The sequence below is a fragment of the Hypomesus nipponensis genome, chromosome 12 (genome assembly GCF_054491055.1).
Source record: "Hypomesus nipponensis isolate SF chromosome 12, ASM5449105v1, whole genome shotgun sequence".
Lineage (NCBI taxonomy): Eukaryota > Metazoa > Chordata > Actinopteri > Osmeriformes > Osmeridae > Hypomesus > Hypomesus nipponensis.
The window spans coordinates 13,203,884-13,223,244 of NC_140372.1; the positions used below are offsets into that span (position 1 = coordinate 13,203,884).

Sequence of the window (19,361 nt, forward strand, 5' to 3'; positions counted from 1 at the left end):
GAATGTGTGGTTGTGAAAGCGTGTTTGTGGAGATTGGGACAAATGTGTAAATGCATATACTTATTAACATTTAATCAACACCGTCTTCCAAAGTTAAACGGGCAGCTGATGGATGTTCCAACAACCACGTAGAGCTCCAACGCATTTTGATTTGTTAGGCGCAAGATGTCTTTAAAAATAGAAATGGTTGGCATACCTCGATGTTCTTATCGGTGTCATATTAACGTTAGCCTCTGGCGGGAACGTCACCGACGCATGTGTTGGCGAGCCCGGTGTAGAGTAAGCTGTCCAGCAAGGGTCATTCGGTCTAGGCCTCCCATTGCTGGTTGCTCCCATTTAAAGCTCTGTCTCTCAAACAGGGGCTCACTGGACCTTACGGCATGTTATTCCGTCTCTCCCCACATTTTCTGCACTTCCAGTTCAAACACACTTATCTCTGTCAAAAATAGATAGTAAAGGCAGAAATGCTACAAAGATATATATTTTTTCAGAAGGCGCGGTGTCTCAGACTACCGGCAGCAAGATCAACTTCTCATAGGAAAAGTTGATCCACCTGAAAAAAGAAAAAAAAAATGTTTTGAACACGCCCACTTTTCAGTTTGATATGAATACATTCTTTACTTGGACAGCTGGACTAGCCAGGCAATGATCGTGTTGCAATGATCTGAATGTAGTCTAGTTGTCGAGGCGGTGACCGTGAGTGACGGATAGAAGCCTTTGAAGGTACAGCCCGATAGGCGTTCCATCTCTTCTCTACTGTACCACGCCCCGCCTCTACTCCGAGGATACAAAACTGTCTGGAGCTGGTAGAGGGACAAGTGGAGTAGACACGCTACACACACACCTGACTGACAGTAGCCCAACACATTACGTCCTATGTGCGCCCTTCAATCTCGTCTGCTTTCTGAGATTACATAAAGATTATTATCTATTGCTTCAAGCGGACGGTTATTTCTTGCAAACACTGGTGGTTGATGGCCGCGACGATGATTACGATGAGCACCGGACTGGGACCGGGCCAGGATGAGACGTTCTACGCGCTCCTCAAGCCGACACTACCGGATGGGTACCAACTGGAGGATTCTGATTTATTCGGACTGGATAACAAGGCCACCGGAGCCGACAGGACGATACCGAACGAATATACGCAGGTATGAACGGGTTCTGTGATTGTAGACTATCCCTCCGTGATTCTCTGTGATTTCAGGGATGGGCGTGGTAGTGGCACAGTAGGAAACCTGCTTTTCTGTATGGGGCAGGGTCGTGTGTGCGCGAGTGTAGGCTATAGCCTATGTCTAAGCTTGACAAAACAATAACTTTGATTTACGATAGACTAATGATAAATGAACAACAAGTAAGCTTCACCGCCTTCGTCGTTATCATTCGGGGCGATAAATCTGACGATTTGTAAATAGCAGTCAAGACGTGCAACGGGAAGCCCCGGGATAGTCTGGCGGAGCGCATTCTTCAGCGCGTGCTTCTCCTGGGCTCCTATGTGATGCCAGTTGCTCGCGAGCAGTTGGTCTCCCGGCTTCCATTCCATCAACAACTGACGCTCTCGCCCCCTCACGTTACTCCCGGGCCGACCAGAAACGTCCCGGCACCGCCGAGCCCTTAATAATAAAAAAAGAAAGAACTTGTGAACGAGATACATGAGTAGGCCTAATGTAACAGCTGGACCATGGCAACGATGGAAATAGAAGCCTGACTAACAGAAAGCTCAGGACAGTGTCGTCTGTGGCGGCCCGCAACTGTCTTCTAATACTCCCTTAACAATACCAGTGGGAGGAATGAGACTATAGTTAGGAATTTACAGTCTTGTGCATTAGTATCCCACGCCTCTTTCGATGTGTTATAAACAATGTGTCTCTCCGACAAGTCGAAGGGGTGAGATGGCCTATCTTGACCCGAGACTTGCAGGAAAAGGAAGATTACATATTTGGCAGGTTGTTCCACTGGTTCCACTGTTTCCACCCGCTAGTCTTTCGCCGGTACCGGCTGTGGAGAGCTTCGTGGGAGGGAAAGGAGAAGAGCAGTTTGCATGCAGAGGGGGAATGTAGCGGCCGCTCATTGATGACAACTCGATAAATGTTTTAGTGGTGACTGGGCTATTAAACAGTTCGAGCGACCGGCGCAAGCATCCGTGTGTTGTGTCGGTGACAAACGCTCTGGTCGAATGATCTGACCTTTACTGTGGACATTACATATCGGCTAGGCCTACGGTGGTAGGAGGTCGATAGAAATTCACAGGTTAGAATAAACTAAAATCTTTGTCATTTCAAAAGGGCCCAGGGGTGTGGTTGATAGATCCCTCACCATTCGTCCATTCATCAATCTCAAAGACAATCGATGTCCATCGTGCCCTTTTGTAGAGAGAGAGAAAGAGGAATGGGCTACTCTGAGATCAGAAAGCATTGATTGTATATCTGGAGCTCACCCTTATCTTGTTTTCCTTCCTGTCTGCTTCTCTCCCTGCCTCTTTCCTTCCATCTCTCACACTCTCTCTTTCTCTTACACCCTTTCACTCTCTCACAATCTCTCGTACGCTATCTCACAAAATCTCTCTCTCTCACACACACAATCTCTCGTACGCTATCTCACAAAATCTCTCTCTCTCTCTCTCTCTCTCTCTCTCTCTCTCTCTCTCTCTCTCTCTCTCTCTCTCTCTCTCTCTCCCTCTCTCCCTCTCTTTTTCTGTTTCTCTGTCTGTCTCTCTCTCTCTCTCTGTCTCTCTCTCTCTCTCTCTCTCTCTCTCTCTCTCTCTCTCTCTCTCTCTCTCTATGTCTCTCTCCCCCCCAGGTTAGGTGTGAGCTGGATAAGTACCTGTCCCCACAAGTCCTGATGCCGCCCCCAGAGCTGTCCAGCTCCAGGCGGGACAGTGCATCCGGGGTGGACCAGTTCTTCAGCGAGGACCAGGGCCCCCCGGCCTGCTCCCCCTACAGCATCAACATGAACGTCTTCCTGCCAGACCTAGCCTACCTGAGGATGGGGCTGTGTCGGCCCACTCGCCCCCCCCACAGCCAGGTGAAGACCGAGGCCTCCTCACTCTACTCCCCCCACCAACACCCCCCCAACCACAGCCCTGGGAACGGGGTGGGCGCCATCGCTACGGGAACCTCGGCAGCCATGACACCGGCCTTGCCGGCCCTGCCGGAGTTCACAAGCGTGTTCAGCCAATCGGGCTGCAGCGAGGAGCCATGTGACCCGGCGGGGGCGGGGCAGGTGTACGTGAAGGAGGAAATGACTTCGTTTGAGCTTCCTGCCCACGACGGTTCGCTGTTCCAGCTGCTGAGTGCGGACCTGGACTCGTCCTCCGCCTCCCTGCATCACCACGGCAACCAGACAGATGCTCATCACCAGCGCATGGGGTCATCACCGATGGCAACCTTCCACGACCTTCAGTTAGCCTCTCAGGGACAACTGACTGGCAAGTCTTACAGCAGCCTGCACTACAGCCACTCGCAACCCCCAGCACCCCCACACCCTCACACCCCCACGCACACACAGTTCTTCCAGCAGCAGCAGCAACAGCAGCAAGCTCCAGCCCCCTACCTGCCCCCCTCACCTCCCAGCTCAGAGCCAGGCAGCCCTAACAGACAGACGGAGCTGCTGCTAAACCTGTCCCCGCCGCCCTCCTACGCTGCCACCATTGCCTCTAAGCTGGCTGTCAACATCCCCAGCCTCTCCCCCAGCAGCGCAGCCCGGCCGCCAGCTTCCGGCCCTACTCCAGCCCCAGGCTCTAGCCCAGCTCCAGGCCAGGCCCAGGGTCATTCGGCCATGCCTGTACGATACAACCGCAGGACCAACCCAGACCTGGAGAAACGTAGGATACACCACTGTGACTTTCCAGGTCAGGAGCACTCGCACACACACACACTCACACACACACACACACAAATGCACACGCATGAAGGCGTTATTGTTTGTCAAGTTTGCCCTGTAATCAATTATTGATTGTGTTGTTTTGTGCATGCTTTCTTAATGCATCAATTAAGTCGACTTGTCAGTGTTTGTGTGAGTCCTGTACCCAACTTCCCAGTTCGACTCTGAGTGCAGAGTGATCTCATGTTAAATTATTCAACAGACAGACAGGCTTTTAACCAGAGGGATAGACGAAACACACACATACAGGGCCTTGTCAGATTGATATGAGTCAGTCCTCTCCAAATGACAGGGCAAATCAAAGCGAATACGCAAAACACACACTCACACACACTCAAAAGACTGTGTGTATCTCCCATTAGAGATCTTTCTCCAGGAGACCAGCACTCCCTCCCTGCCCCCTGCCTCCAGATGGCCCCTGGCTGTGGCATTGTGGGATAGTAGGCTGGAGGACGGCTGGGCGTGTTTATACTGGCCTCTCGGAGCACAGGAGTCTCTGTTTTGTGCTCTCTCTCCGTTGTCTCTCATAGTCCTAGCCCTTTCTTTCTCTCTGTTATCTCTCTCTCTCTCTCTCTCTCTCTCTCTCTCTCTCTCTCTCTCTCTCTCTCTCTCTCTCTCTCTCAGCGTCTAGTGTAGTCGCTCACAGTCTTGAAGGCCTGACTCTCCCCAGTCCCCTCCTCAGTCTCCTGGCTGCAGGGTTTGTCATACCTCTTGGACATCACTCGATCCAGCCCATGAAAGTTAGCTGCTACCTCCAACTCCAAGCCTGTGTGTGGATCTACTAGAGCTTGTCTGTGTTTGGGGGAAACCACCCACATCACTGACCCAACATGGTAACCCTTCCTTGTTCCTCTTCTTCTTCTTTGTCTCTCTCAGGCTGTAAGAAGGTGTACACCAAATCCTCCCACCTGAAGGCCCACCTGAGGACTCACACGGGTAAGACAATTCCCCCCTGGTGGGCCCAGGCACTCGCCCACTTGTTTTGATTTGTCAACGGGGTGTTGCTAGGCAGTGGTGTGGCACCGCGGTGACACACTTACAGCTCCGCCCCCCCTTAGTTAGCGTGTTCAATGTGACTCAGCTCCTCAGTGAGATGGGCCCCTTCTTCCTCTCCTATCTTCGCCCCCCACCCTCCTCTTCCTCCTGTGTGTTGTGTGTCAGCTCTGTAAACGTGTAACGTAATAATGGCCGTCCATCCACTCTCCGAGACTCGTGAAATAGCAGCATATGTTGCTGGGGGGGGGGGGGGCGGGAGGGGGTGGAGGGGGCAGGGGGGGGAGGGGGGCGGGGGGGGGGAGTATTCCGGGGCTGCAGGCGGCACAAGTAGCCAGCTGGGGCATGTTCGCTTCTCTGCTGGACCAGACACACACACACACACTCGTTTGAATTGGACTAATAAGTATGAACCGTCTTTATGTTATCCCTGATCACACGCACATCGCCTCCCAACTCCACCTTCCAACTTGTAGCCTTCCGCTCCAGCCTCAGTAAAGGCTGGCTGTTCGAGGAAAGGGGTTGTATATAAACACATTAGTCTACACGGTGGCTTCTCACCTCACACCAGCAATGATAGGCTATCAGCCAAGCCACAGCAACATTCTTCACTTGATACATTATCTCCAAATTCCAACGGTGTGTCGAGCAGTACTTTGATCTGCAGATGTACACCTCCCAATGTGTGTGTATGTGTCCGTGTGTGAAAATAGGCGTGTACATGTGCGTCCAAACACACATATATACACACACACACATCTCTGTCTGCAGTATGGATGCTAATGCATCTGGTCTTTCTCCTTTGGGGTCCATCAACATCCATTATCTGAGAGGTTGAGAACGTTGTGTGTGTTTCCATGTGTGGGGAGTGTTTGTACCCCCAATGGGCACAAAAACCCACTTCTCCCTATCTCTTCTAATTCTCTCTTGCACATGTACTGGATGAAACGGCGAGCTGAATGAAGGCCAAGGTGTAGCTCTGCTGGTCTGGCCCCATGGTAACCCGTTCTCCCTTTCTCTACTCCTCTCTCCTCCTCTCTTCCTCTTCTCTCACCTCATCCCCTCACCCCCTCATCCCCTCACCCCCTCACCCCCTCATCTCCTCTCCTCCAGGTGAGAAGCCATACAGGTGCACCTGGGAGGGCTGTGATTGGCGGTTTGCGCGTTCGGATGAGCTCACCCGTCACTACAGGAAGCACACGGGCGCCAAGCCCTTCCAGTGCTCCGTGTGTAGCCGTAGCTTCTCGCGTTCCGACCATCTGGCCCTGCACATGAAGAGACACCAGAACTAGCACACACACACACACACACTCCTACCGTTTAACCATTCACCTAACATCGTGTTGGTACATGGTTAGTAGACAGGTTCAGCAAGATACCAGTCTGGGGATGACAGGGATGTCAACCCTTTAACCAGAACCACACCCTACAGGAATCACCCACACACACACACACACACACATATATACACACACACACACACACACACACGCACACTTGCAGGTAGATAACAGCACTATTTCATTCACTGACCTACACACACAGAAAGCACTTGACCCAGCACCCCTACAGAGACGCCTGTTCACGCCTCCATGTTTGTTGAACCGAAATGACAAACAGGATTGTGACAATCTCTTAATTTGCACTAGAACTCGTCAAAAGATGTGATTAGGCTCATCTGATACCGAGAGCACTGCGATCGCCATCTTCATCATTACCCATGAACTGCATGCTCCTCTTCCTTCTCTTAGGAAGTAGGTTGGGACTAGAATGGACACAGTGTTTTGACTCGCACCATTCAAACTTGAACAGAGGACTCATTCTAGAACACAGAAGTCGTCAGACAGACAAGAGATGAGCCTAGAGTTCAGGACTCTTCATTTCTAGAACATACAGGGTGTATTACTGTACTTGCGGTTGTGTTCAGCTCTTCCTATTTATTGGCTCGTGCTAGTGAGGTGGGCTGTGATCTTCTCCGCTCTCTCTCCAACTGAAATGCCTTAATGTAAATATGTAAATACGTAAAAGCATCTGGCTTGATTTGTTTATGTTTTTTGTTTCTTTTTGTCTTTTTCTCCTATTTTTTTGTAACAAACGGGCAAATGTATAAACCGCCCTGCATCCAAAGTGATTGAGTTTATATTTTTTTTGCAAAAGATATTTTGATGCTATTGTTTTTTATTGTAATTACAAAATTGAACCAGTTATTTGTAGATTCCACTTGTTAAAAGAAAAATAATCTCTCAAAGACAATAGTTGTGTAATTCAACTGAGTTAAATAAATCTTAATAAAATCAAGTTGACTTTCCAGTTTGTTGGCTTGTGTTTGGTTCGTCACCATCTCACTAGCAAGTTCTCTAGTTACTCCACAGAGCTGAGTTACTCAGAGACAGACAAACGGGTTCAGGTGGGTGTTGTAAATCTAAGGACAGACACAACGGTCTGTCCAGGAAAAGTGATGTTCAGTATTCGTTCAAGTGTGCGCTGTTCGAGATGAATGACCTCTTCTCTCTCTCTCCTCTGAGGGATTTGAGGAGCCATGCTGAGCAACAACAGTGTTCTGTGTGATATCAGATCAGGGAACAATGAAAAACAAAAACAAATTCTCCTTCCATCCTTCAGTAGAGTGAAAGATGGGGAATTCCCCCTCCCCTTATACACACACACACACACACAAACTCTTACACTCACACACAACATATGTTCTTGGTTTGAATCATAAGCTTGACCCTGACTGGATGTAATACACCTCAGATGTCAGAAGAGAGACGTAAAAAGGAGCTTAAGAAAAGGAGTAGGAGAAAAAGAAGGAGAGAGAGAAGGAAAGACTGATGGAGAGAAAGAGAGAGAGAGAAATGCAATATAAACAATAGGATCTCCGGCAGGACCCAATCAGAGACTTCCTCTCTCCTGAGACATCCTCCTACACCTCTCCTCCTTTTCGCTCTCTCCATTAAATGAATCCCCCTCTCACCCCCACAGTGGGCCGGTCCGGAGGTATTGTTTGAATGTACAGGGAGCCTACCACCCCCGGAGGTCGGGGGTCGGAGGTGGAAACGGCAGAATGTTCTCATAACCTGCTGATCCCATCCTGGATCAATCAGAGCTGACTACCCCTGGGCTTCCTGACACGAGGGCTGGGCGACAGCACGGAGGAGCGTAGGAGAGGAAGGAGAGGAAGGAGAGAGGGAGGCAGGGAGAGAGATGGGGGTGGATGGAGAGAGAGAAGAGGAGGAAGAACATGACAGATTAAGGGGGGATTTGAAGTGGCGGAAGAAGATCGAGGGAGAAAGGGATCTTTATGAAATGATGAATCCTTTTTCTTCTTCAGAGCATTTTGAAAATCTGAGTCATTGAGAATGTTCTCAGTTAGTGCAGGAGCAGGTCAACTCCCTCCTGGCCTGACAGGAATACTGTCCTGAGGAACATACTTTGTGGTTGGACTTTCTCACTGGTTTAACTAATGCTTTTAAACAGCATTATAACATACCATAAAAAAACGATTCCTCACATTCTCTCTCTCTCTCTCGTTCACACACCCAACACACACACACACACACACACACACCATAAAAACCTATATCTCTCTCTCTCAATCACATGCACGACAACACACACACAGTGAGAGCTACCGGTTCATGTTTAGGTTCAAGTAATTAATGTCACACATCTGGAAGAAGGCTTCCTGGCTCTCTCTGGCTGTGTCAGTGGGATGTTTGTAGTGCTGTGTGTCTCTGTGTGTGTGTGTCTCTGTGTGTGTGTGTGTGTGTGTGTGTGTTGGTGTGAGCTTTCCAGTGCTCTCTCAGTCCAGACCACCCACTCAGCAACAATAGGGGACCCTGGACAGACTAACAAATGATACAATACAGAGACTCAGGTGGCTGAGCGGTTAGGGAATCGGGCTAGTAATCTGAAGGTCGCCAGTTCCATTCCCGGCCGTGCGAAATGACGTTGTGTCATTTCAAGGGAAGGCACTTCACCCTTCTTGCCTCAGGGGAATGTCCCTGTACTTACTGTAAGTCGCTCTGGCTAAGAGCGTCTGCTAAATGACTAAATGTAATGTAAATGTACTCTCTTCTCCAAGAAACAGGGGCTTTTCCAAGAATCCAACACCAGGGATTATCTTGTTATTGACCTTAACACTTACTGACAAGTTCAACAATAATTAGACAAGTTTATTGCAACGAAGCACCAAACAACATTCTCCATGTGGAACTACATGAATATACATTGAGCTCAAAGTACAAACGAATTACTCTTTTGGCCATCAGATAATGTCTCTGTAAATATGTCTGTAAACCACTAATCTGGACAGTTTGTGTGCTCACATTTGAGTAAGAACCATACTCTATTGATCTGGAGTGGTGAAATGTTTTGAATCCTTATCAATAGAGGAAGGTGATTTAGCACCCACACTCTCTGTCTCTCTCTCTCTGTTTTACACACACACACACACACACACGCACACACACACAATATATCCTTCTCACTCTCTGTCTCCCTTTCTTGCCTACACACACACACATACACACACACACACACACGCACACACACACCCTTACCACCCCACACACAAATACCTTAACTTGTTGCTCAATACTTACTTTCATATCAGATACCACCTCCCTCTACAAACAGAACTCCCCTTTCTATGCCCTTTTAAAAATCCGATTTTATGACACACACACACATACACCACAAACACACACACACACATACACCACAAACACACACACACACATACACCACAAACACACACACACACACTAATGTCTACTGGCACTAATAATGGGAGTGACAGCTTACATGGTCCAGGTGAGAATTACAGTTACTTTCACGTGCGTGTCACTAATCTCAGGTAAGTCTGCTGTCTCGGGAGATCAGCCATGTTTGATTGAGGCAGAGGTGGAGGACACATGCTGCCTGGTTAAGTCACAATAAGAGGAAGATGGGACTCGTTCTAGCAGGACAAACAGCACAGATTCATCACGCAGCTCTCGCAGATCTCGCATAGGTCACTGCCAACTCTAATCCTGTTCCATTATTAGCTTAGCTGACGCCTCAGGCCAAACTGTGACTGGCTGGTGTCCAGACCATGGCTCGGAGGCCAGGACTGGAGCCGTGGGGATGAAGCTTTCTGTACTTGAGTGTGTGTGTGTGTGTGTGTGTGTGTGCGCATGTCTGGGTGTGTTTATGTGTGTGTGTGTGTGTGTATGTGCGAGTGTGCAAGACCTGTGTGTGTGTGCCTGTTCAAGTCTGTGTTTGTTTATGCATGTTTGTGTGTAGGTATGTCGATTTCCATGTGTGTGTTGTGTCTGTCATGCTTGCTGTATTTTTCTGTAAAGAAAACTGAGAGGCACATTCTCCCAGAGTCACCTTATTGTAGTTTCCTGTCTGGCACCGACGCCCTGAGTTAGCAATAAAACTGGAAGGACAGTAGAGAGGGTGGGGAGGAGGAGTAGAGAAGGGCGTGAGGGAAAGAGAAAGAGAGACAGAGAGAGAAAAATGGAGAACAAAGAGAGATGGCGATCCAGTTTGTATGGGTCACCGAAAGCATGTGATTTTCCATCTGTAATTTACCTAAATTGTAGCTGGGCTACACCTGAGTTATACACCTGGTTCGTGACAAGACCTGCAAAGGTCAATTGGCAAACACTGAGACGATTGGAGAAGGCACACACGCAGACGCACAGCCACACACGCCTGCACACATGAAGACAAGCTGTGTTTGATAACGGGGGCCATGCTGCGGTAATGCATCCCATGCAACATGAGTTTAATTGGGTTGCGAGGGTGGACAACCATACCAGAATACCCTGGAGTTCCCACCCCCTCCTTGATACTTCGTCTCTCCTCCCTTCCCCCTGCCCCCCCCCCCCCCAGCCCTCACTCTCCTCCCCCTCCTCTCCTCCTCCCCTCATCCCCTCCTGCCCTCCTTAACTCACCTGCCCTCTCCTCATCCAGACCCCACTTACCCCCCCCCCCCTCCTCTCGTTGGACTTTTTTAACTTCCATTTTGTATTTGACATTTTATTCATTTGTAACACTTTCATCCAAAGCGACATACAAATGTCCCTTTCCCTGATGCCCATATTCTACTCCAGCTCCCTTTCCTCCTCTCCTCCTCCCCTCCCTGGGGTTCCTCTCATGATTTCATCTTTCCACATTTCTCATGCTTCAATCCCCCTGTTCAATGCAAAAATACCCCACACACCTACACACACTAACACAACTCTCTTTCCCTCTGTCTCTTACACACACACACACACACACACACATACACACAAACACAGAGGTGGTCTCCATTTTTTGTCAAACAATAGATCAAAAACACGCACCCCCCCCCTCCCACTCTCCTCTCCCCGCTCTCCTCTCATTTTCCCTACACTTCTCTCCTCTCCTTCAAGACAGCTGGGTGTTGATGATAGTTCTCCTGGCCACTCTTTATGAAGACCAGTATTCATAACAGACCCTCTAATGGTTCCTCTGAGACACACTACCATCATATAATAACACAGAACTTCATTGTTCCTCTGACCTGCGTAGGAGGAGGGATGTGAGAGTGTGTGTGTGTGTATGTTTGTGTGTAGGAGGGTTGATATCTCACAGATGGTCATCTGATGATGATCTAGAAGGTGCCTCTGACCTCTGACCTCTAATGACGACCTCAGTTTCCATTCTATATACAGCTGTGCATGGAATGACCAGCACGCCGTCACACACCTGTCACTTCAAGCTTCCACAGGCTTCCACTGAGTTCTTCAGAACAGAACTTTTCGGAATGTCAACGTTTCGGAATATGACATGTGAACAGAGATAAAGAGAGAGGGTGGGAGAGAGAGGAAGAGAGATTTTTTTTTACATTTTTATGGTTCCTTCAAGGACAGCACAGACTGGACAAAAAATGGCATGTAGCGACATTGTTCAGAAAGGACAAAAAAACACACACACACACACATGAAAGAAATACAAAAACATCCACGAACAATACAAATATCTCCCTCCGCATACCATGGAGAGAGGGACAGAGACAGAGATGTGTTGAGTCACCGCTAACCTGACCATCAGGAAATATGACAGGGAGGTGTGACACACACACTTACAGACACACACGCTGACAACAACCAGCCCTCACCGTGACTTCACCCATGAGTTCAACTGAAATGAGTCTGACCATCGGATCACAACAGCTCATTTCATTCCTTTACACCTTTCTGTTAGAACAACGAGAGACAAAGACAGAGAGAGCGATAAGGAGGGACAAAGGATGGGGGAAACCCACATATTCAAGAGCCAGCATGTGGAGCTGATTTCCGATGAGTTCACTCTCTCTTTTCCTTATTCGATTCCATTTCAAGACCTTTATTGGCATGTCAAGAGATCATTCAAATGTTTCCAAAGCAAACATACTCTACAGTACAACACAGTATATATATGTGTATATATATACATATATATACATACATACAAGCAGACATGTACAACTACAAATGTGTGCGCATGCATACTCACGCGTGCGCATGCATACTCACGTGTGCGCATGCATACTCATGCACATACAGTCATACATATTTATGCTCTCTCTCTCTCTTTCAAACTCCCTTCTTTTCTCTTTCTCTTTCTTGCGTGTTCCATCTCTCTTTAAATCGTTCGCTGCTCATAAGCAAATATTTACAAGAGGACTTCTCCCCTCATTCATGCAGAGTCAAGGCATCCCATAATTAACATCCGTCACCGCTGAACACAATGTAGTTAATGTCACTGACATTAAGGAGACTTTGCCATCTTCTAACACATGAGTGCCGACGAGTCAAAATACCGGAGACATAATGTCTGCTCTTTTTACTGAAGCAATCACGCTGACGTTCCCACAGCCAGCTAAACAGTTCCCACACAGGTGAACTGTAACTGAGACATCCTTTAAATCCAGCACTCCTTCTGAAGTATAGTAAACAATGATTCAATGAATGAAAAATATGCTGTATGTGTGCAATAGGATTAGTTGGATCGAGAGAGGCGGGCATGCTTAACCAGACGGACCAGATCATGTGGATACATTGTATAGGCTTTCTGTATTGGATCTGGACAGGACAATGTCTACTGTGGGACAACTGAAATTTACGTGTGCGTGTGTTGGGGGGGGGGCATGCATGTGTGTATGCGTGTCCTTGTTTGTGTGCTTGTGTATGTGTGTGTGCTTGTGTATGTGTGTGTGTGTGCGTGTGTGTGTGCGGGTAAAGAGAGAATCACAACTGCTTCTAATAACATTCCCTGTGTTGTTTTTGGAATATCTCTGCAGCTTCTGCCTAAACAAACTGACATTCTTTTCTTTATTCTCTCTCTCCCTCTCTTGTACACACACACTCACACGCAAATACAAATACAATGACAGCAAATCTTCAAGTTTCTTCATGTACTGAAGACTGCCATTGAGTCAGAGCTTGGCTTGAAAGGCAAGTTGTAAAACAAGATCACCAGTTCTGTCAAAGGTAGATTAAGGGTTAATAGCCTAGCTAGGTTGTGTGGGTCCGCCCTAATGTATTGGTAAGGAGTGTGTAAGGGGCATGGACATACACACACACACACACAAACACACACACACACACACAGTCTAACACTTACGTAGAGACATGGTGGAGACAGAGGGCTCGTAAACGTGTGAAAGATTTCCCTCATTAGACACAAAACCGGCCTGTCATCCTCCCTCTCTAATTCTACATGTTCTGCCTCCCTGTCTCTCCCTCTCTGACTCTCTACCTCTCTTCATCTATTTGTTTCTCACCAGTCCTGTCATATTCGTCATATGTACTTAGAGAGTATGAAACACACCTTAAACCACAGCATAACTATTTCATCGTACATGAAAGACTTGACACATGAAGACAAAAGAGTTGGAGGGAGAGAGGGCGGAGGGGAGGTGGAGGTGAAGCTGGGACCTGTGCCAAAGGAAATAAAGAACAATTTTCTGTACTTCTTCTCTCTCTCTCTCTCTCTCTCTCTCTCTCTCTCTCTCTCTCTCTCTCTCTCTCTCTGTCTCTCTCTCTCTCTCTCTCTGTCTCTCTCTCAGGGATGCCATGTCAATAAACCATAACAGTGTGTGAGCAGCCAGGGGCCCGTTCTGTTCTGCTCCAACTGAACCCCTTGTTTATACTGAAGCCCAAGAGGTAGGGGAGAAAACAGGAGAGGAGAGATAGTTGGAGAGGAGAGTTGGGGAGTAGAGAGCAGAGTGGAGGAGAGGAAAGGAGGAGAGTTGGGGAGGTGAGGAGCCAGTATCACTTACAGTTCTCCTTGAGCCTGTAAAGATCACAGCTCGTAATCCGTGACCTAATAGGTAATCTGCTGCCCCCTAGTCGACAAGGATAGTAGATCCAGTTTATTTTAGTCACAGAAGACACCAATAGCAATAACGCCAATTCATTGTGTGTTTTTTGACTATTACTGTCGTAAAGCTGAGTAAAATAAATAAAATAACTGTGCCAAAACATCCGTATTTCATAAATCGTTCCCTCCGTTTAATTTTGACACGACGAATACAAATTGGGCTACATCAACCACCGTAGGTGCGTTGTCTCTGTGCTCCTTGTCGCTGTCAACCATGAGTATTTATTTTTTAAGTTTCCCTAGTAGTTTTGAGTCCCCTGTGCCTTAGATCGCGGCAAAGCGTCTTTATTCTGAGATCTGCATCATGTTCACGACCACCGGTTCCCGGGGGCTTTGTAAGTAGCAGCAGCTGATGTTATTTGCAAATTTACTTCACGTTTCAATGTCCAGGCATTCTGGTTGCTGCTATCTTATACCTTTGCACTGTCATTCATTCCCTGTGAAATGAGGTAGCCTAACCAGATATCGATTTGGGGTTTAAATGATACAGTCACATTATTTAAGTTCGTTTGATCATGTCTATATGATAGAAGTACAATGTATTTGAAGTATCCATGATGAAAAGCTAGCTATAGCTAGCCTATAGGTAGCTAGCTAGAAATTGACAGGTAGCAGCAATCTTCCATCTTCATGTCATCGTTCATTTTATTTCATTAATAGGATCGCAAAGCTAACACTTCAAAGCTAACCCAATAATTGCACTATTATATTATTAATTAATGATCCATATTAGCTATTCGTAAATCTTCAGTAGCTCAGTATGATCAAGCCTTCGGACCAATAAATACAGCTGCCGTACTGTCTAGTAGCTAGCATAAACGTTTCTTACTTACCTAGGCTACCTTGTTAACTTAACTATTGGTTCATGTGTTGTGTTACTCAGACAAAGCACCGCTGTCCAAGGGCCTTCTAATGGTGTTAAGTGGTCTGACGGTGTTGCTGACGCTACTGCCCCAGTATCACGGACTATTTGCCTACAACCTAGAGGCAATCAAACAGGATCAACAGGTGTGTGTGTGTGTACGCCTCATCTCTGTATGACCTATGTGTTTTTGTAACCCTCCTCTCTCTGCCCTGTGTTTGTGTGTGTGTCACCCCAGGTGTGGAGGATGGCCTGTGGTCGTCTAATCTGTCTAGACCTGAAGGACACCTTTTGCTGCAGTCTTCTCTACTACAACTTCCGTATTTTTGAAAGGAGGTTTGGAAGCAGAAAATTCGCTGTACGTTCCCTCTGGCCTCCTCTGTCTGTCTGCTTGTGTAGCATTGGTGGTTCGGAATGGAGCTGCAATGCTCACTGATAGAGATGGTTTTTATTCAGGATTCAGAAACCATACATAATGAAGATGCTTTGTTCAAAGAGGGCAGGGCAGGACAGGAAAGGCTTAAACATTTCCAGTGTGGCCCACAATGTTGTCACAAAACATTCACTCGTATTCATATTCAATATCATAAGTAATTGGTGGTGCTGTCTCTATCCTTACAGTCTTTCCTGTTTGGGACCTGGATCCTGTCTGCCTTTGCTGACTTCCTGTTGGCGGGGGCTGTCCACTTCCTGTTTGGTCACCAGGTGGAGGAGCTACCATCAGGACTGTGAGTACAAATGGAGGGCTGTCACTGTGGAGACTCCTACTCTCTTCCCTTGCACTCTTCATCCAAGCCTCGTTGATTCCTCCCCCTCATCGCTGTCTTCCATACCTTTCTCCGTAGCTTGTCCCCTGTGTTCGCCCTCTACGTGCCTTTCTACTGCTCCATCCCCAGAGTTCCTGTCACCCAGCTGCTGGGGCATATCTCTATCACTAACAAGTCGCTGGTCTACATCATAGGCCTTCAGGTAGATTGCTACAGACTTTGGTTTATAGACATACAAGAAGGTAGCATTCAATTCAATGAGTGCATTCAATTATATATCCCTCTCTCTCTTTTACTTCCCTCTTTCAGTTGCTGACATCAAGTCCCTTCATGTGGCTGGTAGCTCTCAGTGGCCTGGTAAGATGAGAGTATCACATACCAACCACCTACCTACATTCTGTAAAGTTCTAGTGTTCTCCAATGTTCTCCGTGTGTGTTCCCTCCAGATCTCTGGAGGTCTGTACCATTGTAATGTCCTGGGGATCCAGCGGGTCCTTTTTGTCCCCTCCTGGCTGTCCCGTGTGGGGGGGTTCCTCTTGGAGCCCGTGTTCTCCGGCCCCCAGCCCCCCCAGGAGACGCCCTTGGGGATGGGGGCCACCTTGGACATCCAGAGGCAGCAGAGGATGGACCTTCTGGACCAACAGCTGCTCCTGGCTCAGTTCAACCACACCAGGAATCCCCCGCAACCTCAGGTACCCACCAAACTGTAAAGACATCGGAGATGGAGACCCTGTGATTCAGCACTGCCATTGAACCAGTCTGCAACACTTGTACCCCCTTTCCACCAGTGAAAAAGTGAACCCGTAGCTGGAGCTAGAGCCGGTTCGGAGCTGGTTCAATTTGCGAGCCTTCTAAATAACAAACCGGTTTGCTTTTCCACTGGCTAGAGAGCCACCATAGAGCCAAGTCTTTATGTCACTGTATATGTCTCATCGTTCCCAGCAACGCTAGCGCGGCACCGCCAAACACAAAGGCTGTTTATCAATCAGTATGACAACACTGGCATTATCAGCGCAACATTTTATAAACTTTTGCTGTATAGTGCTTGTGTATTACATTTGTGTTAAATATAGGCTCAATAGCCTATATAGCTCATAACATTTTAACAAATGTAACATTTGTGTTTGTCATTTCACTCATTTGATAGGATTATGACTTGTGACTTATGATTTCCCTAGTTCGGAGCCGGTTCTTTGGCTGTCGAAAGAGAAAGGCCTGGTTTGAGATTAAGCACTGGCTCCGAACCAGCACCCAAAATGCGTTGGTGGACAAGGGTTATTGGAGAGTCTGAATTCCTGTCCTGGTCTGTGTGTGTGTCCAGGCTGGCCTACTGAACTGGTTCTTCCCCTCGCTGCGTCTCAGAGGACAGAACCGCCCCCCTGCCCAGCCTCACCCCTCGCCCCAGGCTCCTGTAGACAACACACCCATAGCAGAAGACCAGGTGTGTGTGTATGTGCATAGATGATAATAATAATTCATTTTTTTATAGTGCTTTTCTAAATACCCAACGTCGCTTTACAAGTGTGAGGACAAGCAAACAAGACAACAGTAAAATATAAAGACAAAGGATTGGACGAAACAGACAAACAGAACGTTATAAAACATACATGAGTATGATTTCCTGCTGTGACTGTTTCCTGTAATCCCACTAACCCCCCCTTGTTTTTGTGTGTGTGTGTGCCCCAGATTACCAGATTGATGGAGATGGGCTTTTCCAGGCCTGCTGCCCAAGAAGCTCTCAGAGCTTCCAACAACGACATCAACATAGCAACCAACTTCCTTTTGCAGCACTAACCATTCGGGAGGACGTGGAATGAGGGATTGAGGAGGGCCGAGAGAGAGATGGAGGTGGAGAAGGAAGAACAGATGACCTTGTCGGGTTTCCTAGTCCCCGCTGGCTAGAGCAGAACTATCCATTGGAGGTTCCCTCACCCCAAACCAATATGGCTGTAAGCAGGAAGTTGGTGACTACAGACTAGAGATGAGAGGTTGGGGAACCTTTACTTCTACCCAGCAACAGAGTTAGAAGGAGCCAATAGGAGCCTGCCCACTTGAAGAAGAAAGGACTAGACAATACATCTCTTATACAGAGGTGGACTACATGTGAACTCACACTAGGCGAGAGGAGGTACAGCGGTCTTAAATCCTTCCTGAAAGAGGCGCAGCACTTCCTGAAAGAGGCAGCCTCAACCAGAGGACTTCCTGGAAGAAGTGTGGCTTAGGTCCAGCCTACGATGAGGCCCCACCCCTCGGGGGGGGGGGGGGGATAAGACTAAGGGCTAGTAGTATGATATTGCATCACCCTGGTTAGTTATCTCTCACACAGACACTCACACTACTGGTGTGTGACCTTTCAACTGAGCTATTTTCACACACAAGGCTTGTCACAGGTGTCATCTCGTTGCTCTGCAGTATCTTCCTCACTTGCCACAGCCGGGTTTGACTTAGGGTCCGCTGACTCCCTCAAGCAACGGCCACCTTTCAGAAACACCACTTTAGCCAACGACGCTACCCACATTGGATGGTGTGGGTGGGCAGTATGTGTGCTGAGGCACGGTTCAACCAATTCAGCTTGGCTACACATACACCACATGCAAAACACACACATAAACACAGCTGCCAGCCCCAACCACGTTTCTCTCAGTTCTACAATGTCCTTCCCTGTCCACTTAACCCAAAGCCTTATAGGGAAGGCTGAGGAAGTGTTGTTTTAGTAAGTGTCACATTAGGTATTCCCATAGTATGGATGGCCTATATGGAGAACACCTCAATACTGCATTTTGTGGGGAAAAAACATATACTCATAATGTTCTGGATATGTTAGTGTTTTCACTGAAAGATTAAGAATGAATGCATATAAGGAAAGCTGAACGACTTCTATTGTATTGTGTGTGTGTGTGTGTGTGTGCGAGCGCGCATGCGCGTGTGCATGTCTGTGCCAGTGCAGCTGTCCAAATTGACTATTGGACTGAATTATATGATTTCACAGTGGAATTAAGTTATCTGAGGATGAAATCCTATTTATGAAAACATTTTTGATTATTTTGAATAACCACAGGACTTTCGTCCTGTATTCGTTGACTTGTAACCACTATTGAAAATAATAATCCATAATCAATATTTGTGTCTGGTGGGTACTGTGGTCTCATTTACAGTGTGGAATCAACTGCTCTAACCTGTGGAGTTGATGAATCCCTCCAAGGTTGTAGTCTAGTACGACATGCTCTGAGTGACAGTTGCAAAGACCTGATGGAAGCTGTGAGTTACTCATGTGAGTATGAACTTAGTTAGAAGGTGCAAGCTAAATGGAAGACTTGTATCCAATAAAAAGAACGCCTACCTACCTCTCATTCTCTTACTACGTGTTGCTGTTTGTCAAAAGATAACACTGCAAAACATTTACACACTGACTAATACACCAGGGGGGTATTCCAGAAATCAGGTTATGTAACATACCCGGGTAATTTAATTCCTTA

The 19,361-nt window shown here is 47.5% G+C and overlaps 2 protein-coding genes across 2 annotated transcripts; both read left to right on the plus strand.

The window, feature by feature from the left end:
• Positions 1 to 33: 33 nt before the first annotated feature.
• klf5a (Kruppel like factor 5a) lies at positions 34 to 7,185 on the plus strand. The gene is made up of 4 exons (XM_084667768.1): positions 34 to 1,151; positions 2,800 to 3,850; positions 4,759 to 4,818; positions 5,989 to 7,185. Exons 1-4 carry the CDS (start codon positions 975 to 977, stop codon positions 6,165 to 6,167), a joined length of 1,467 nt encoding a protein of 488 aa, XP_084523894.1. The 5' UTR covers positions 34 to 974; the 3' UTR covers positions 6,168 to 7,185.
• Positions 7,186 to 14,431: 7,246 nt separating this feature from the next.
• ubac2 (UBA domain containing 2) lies at positions 14,432 to 19,235 on the plus strand. Its single transcript, XM_084667771.1, has 9 exons — positions 14,432 to 14,591; positions 15,140 to 15,264; positions 15,357 to 15,476; positions 15,740 to 15,846; positions 15,964 to 16,087; positions 16,195 to 16,242; positions 16,332 to 16,577; positions 17,207 to 17,326; positions 17,572 to 19,235. The coding sequence occupies exons 1-9, from the start codon at positions 14,561 to 14,563 to the stop codon at positions 17,677 to 17,679; spliced, it is 1,029 nt and encodes a 342-aa protein (XP_084523897.1). The 5' UTR covers positions 14,432 to 14,560; the 3' UTR covers positions 17,680 to 19,235.
• The last annotated feature ends 126 nt before the right edge of the window (positions 19,236 to 19,361 follow it).

Bases quoted from the DNA above. Each gene is read 5' to 3' on its own strand.
- klf5a (XM_084667768.1), top strand. From the start codon at position 975: ATGGCCGCGACGATGATTACGATGAGCACCGGACTGGGACCGGGCCAG. The intron at 1,152-2,799 runs GTATGAACGGGT...TCTCCCCCCCAG, and splicing joins TACCGAACGAATATACGCAG to GTTAGGTGTGAGCTGGATAA. The intron at 4,819-5,988 runs GTAAGACAATTC...CCTCTCCTCCAG, and splicing joins CCACCTGAGGACTCACACGG to GTGAGAAGCCATACAGGTGC.
- ubac2 (XM_084667771.1), top strand. From the start codon at position 14,561: ATGTTCACGACCACCGGTTCCCGGGGGCTTT. The intron at 15,847-15,963 runs GTGAGTACAAAT...CTTTCTCCGTAG, and splicing joins GAGGAGCTACCATCAGGACT to CTTGTCCCCTGTGTTCGCCC. The intron at 16,578-17,206 runs GTACCCACCAAA...GTGTGTGTCCAG, and splicing joins GGAATCCCCCGCAACCTCAG to GCTGGCCTACTGAACTGGTT.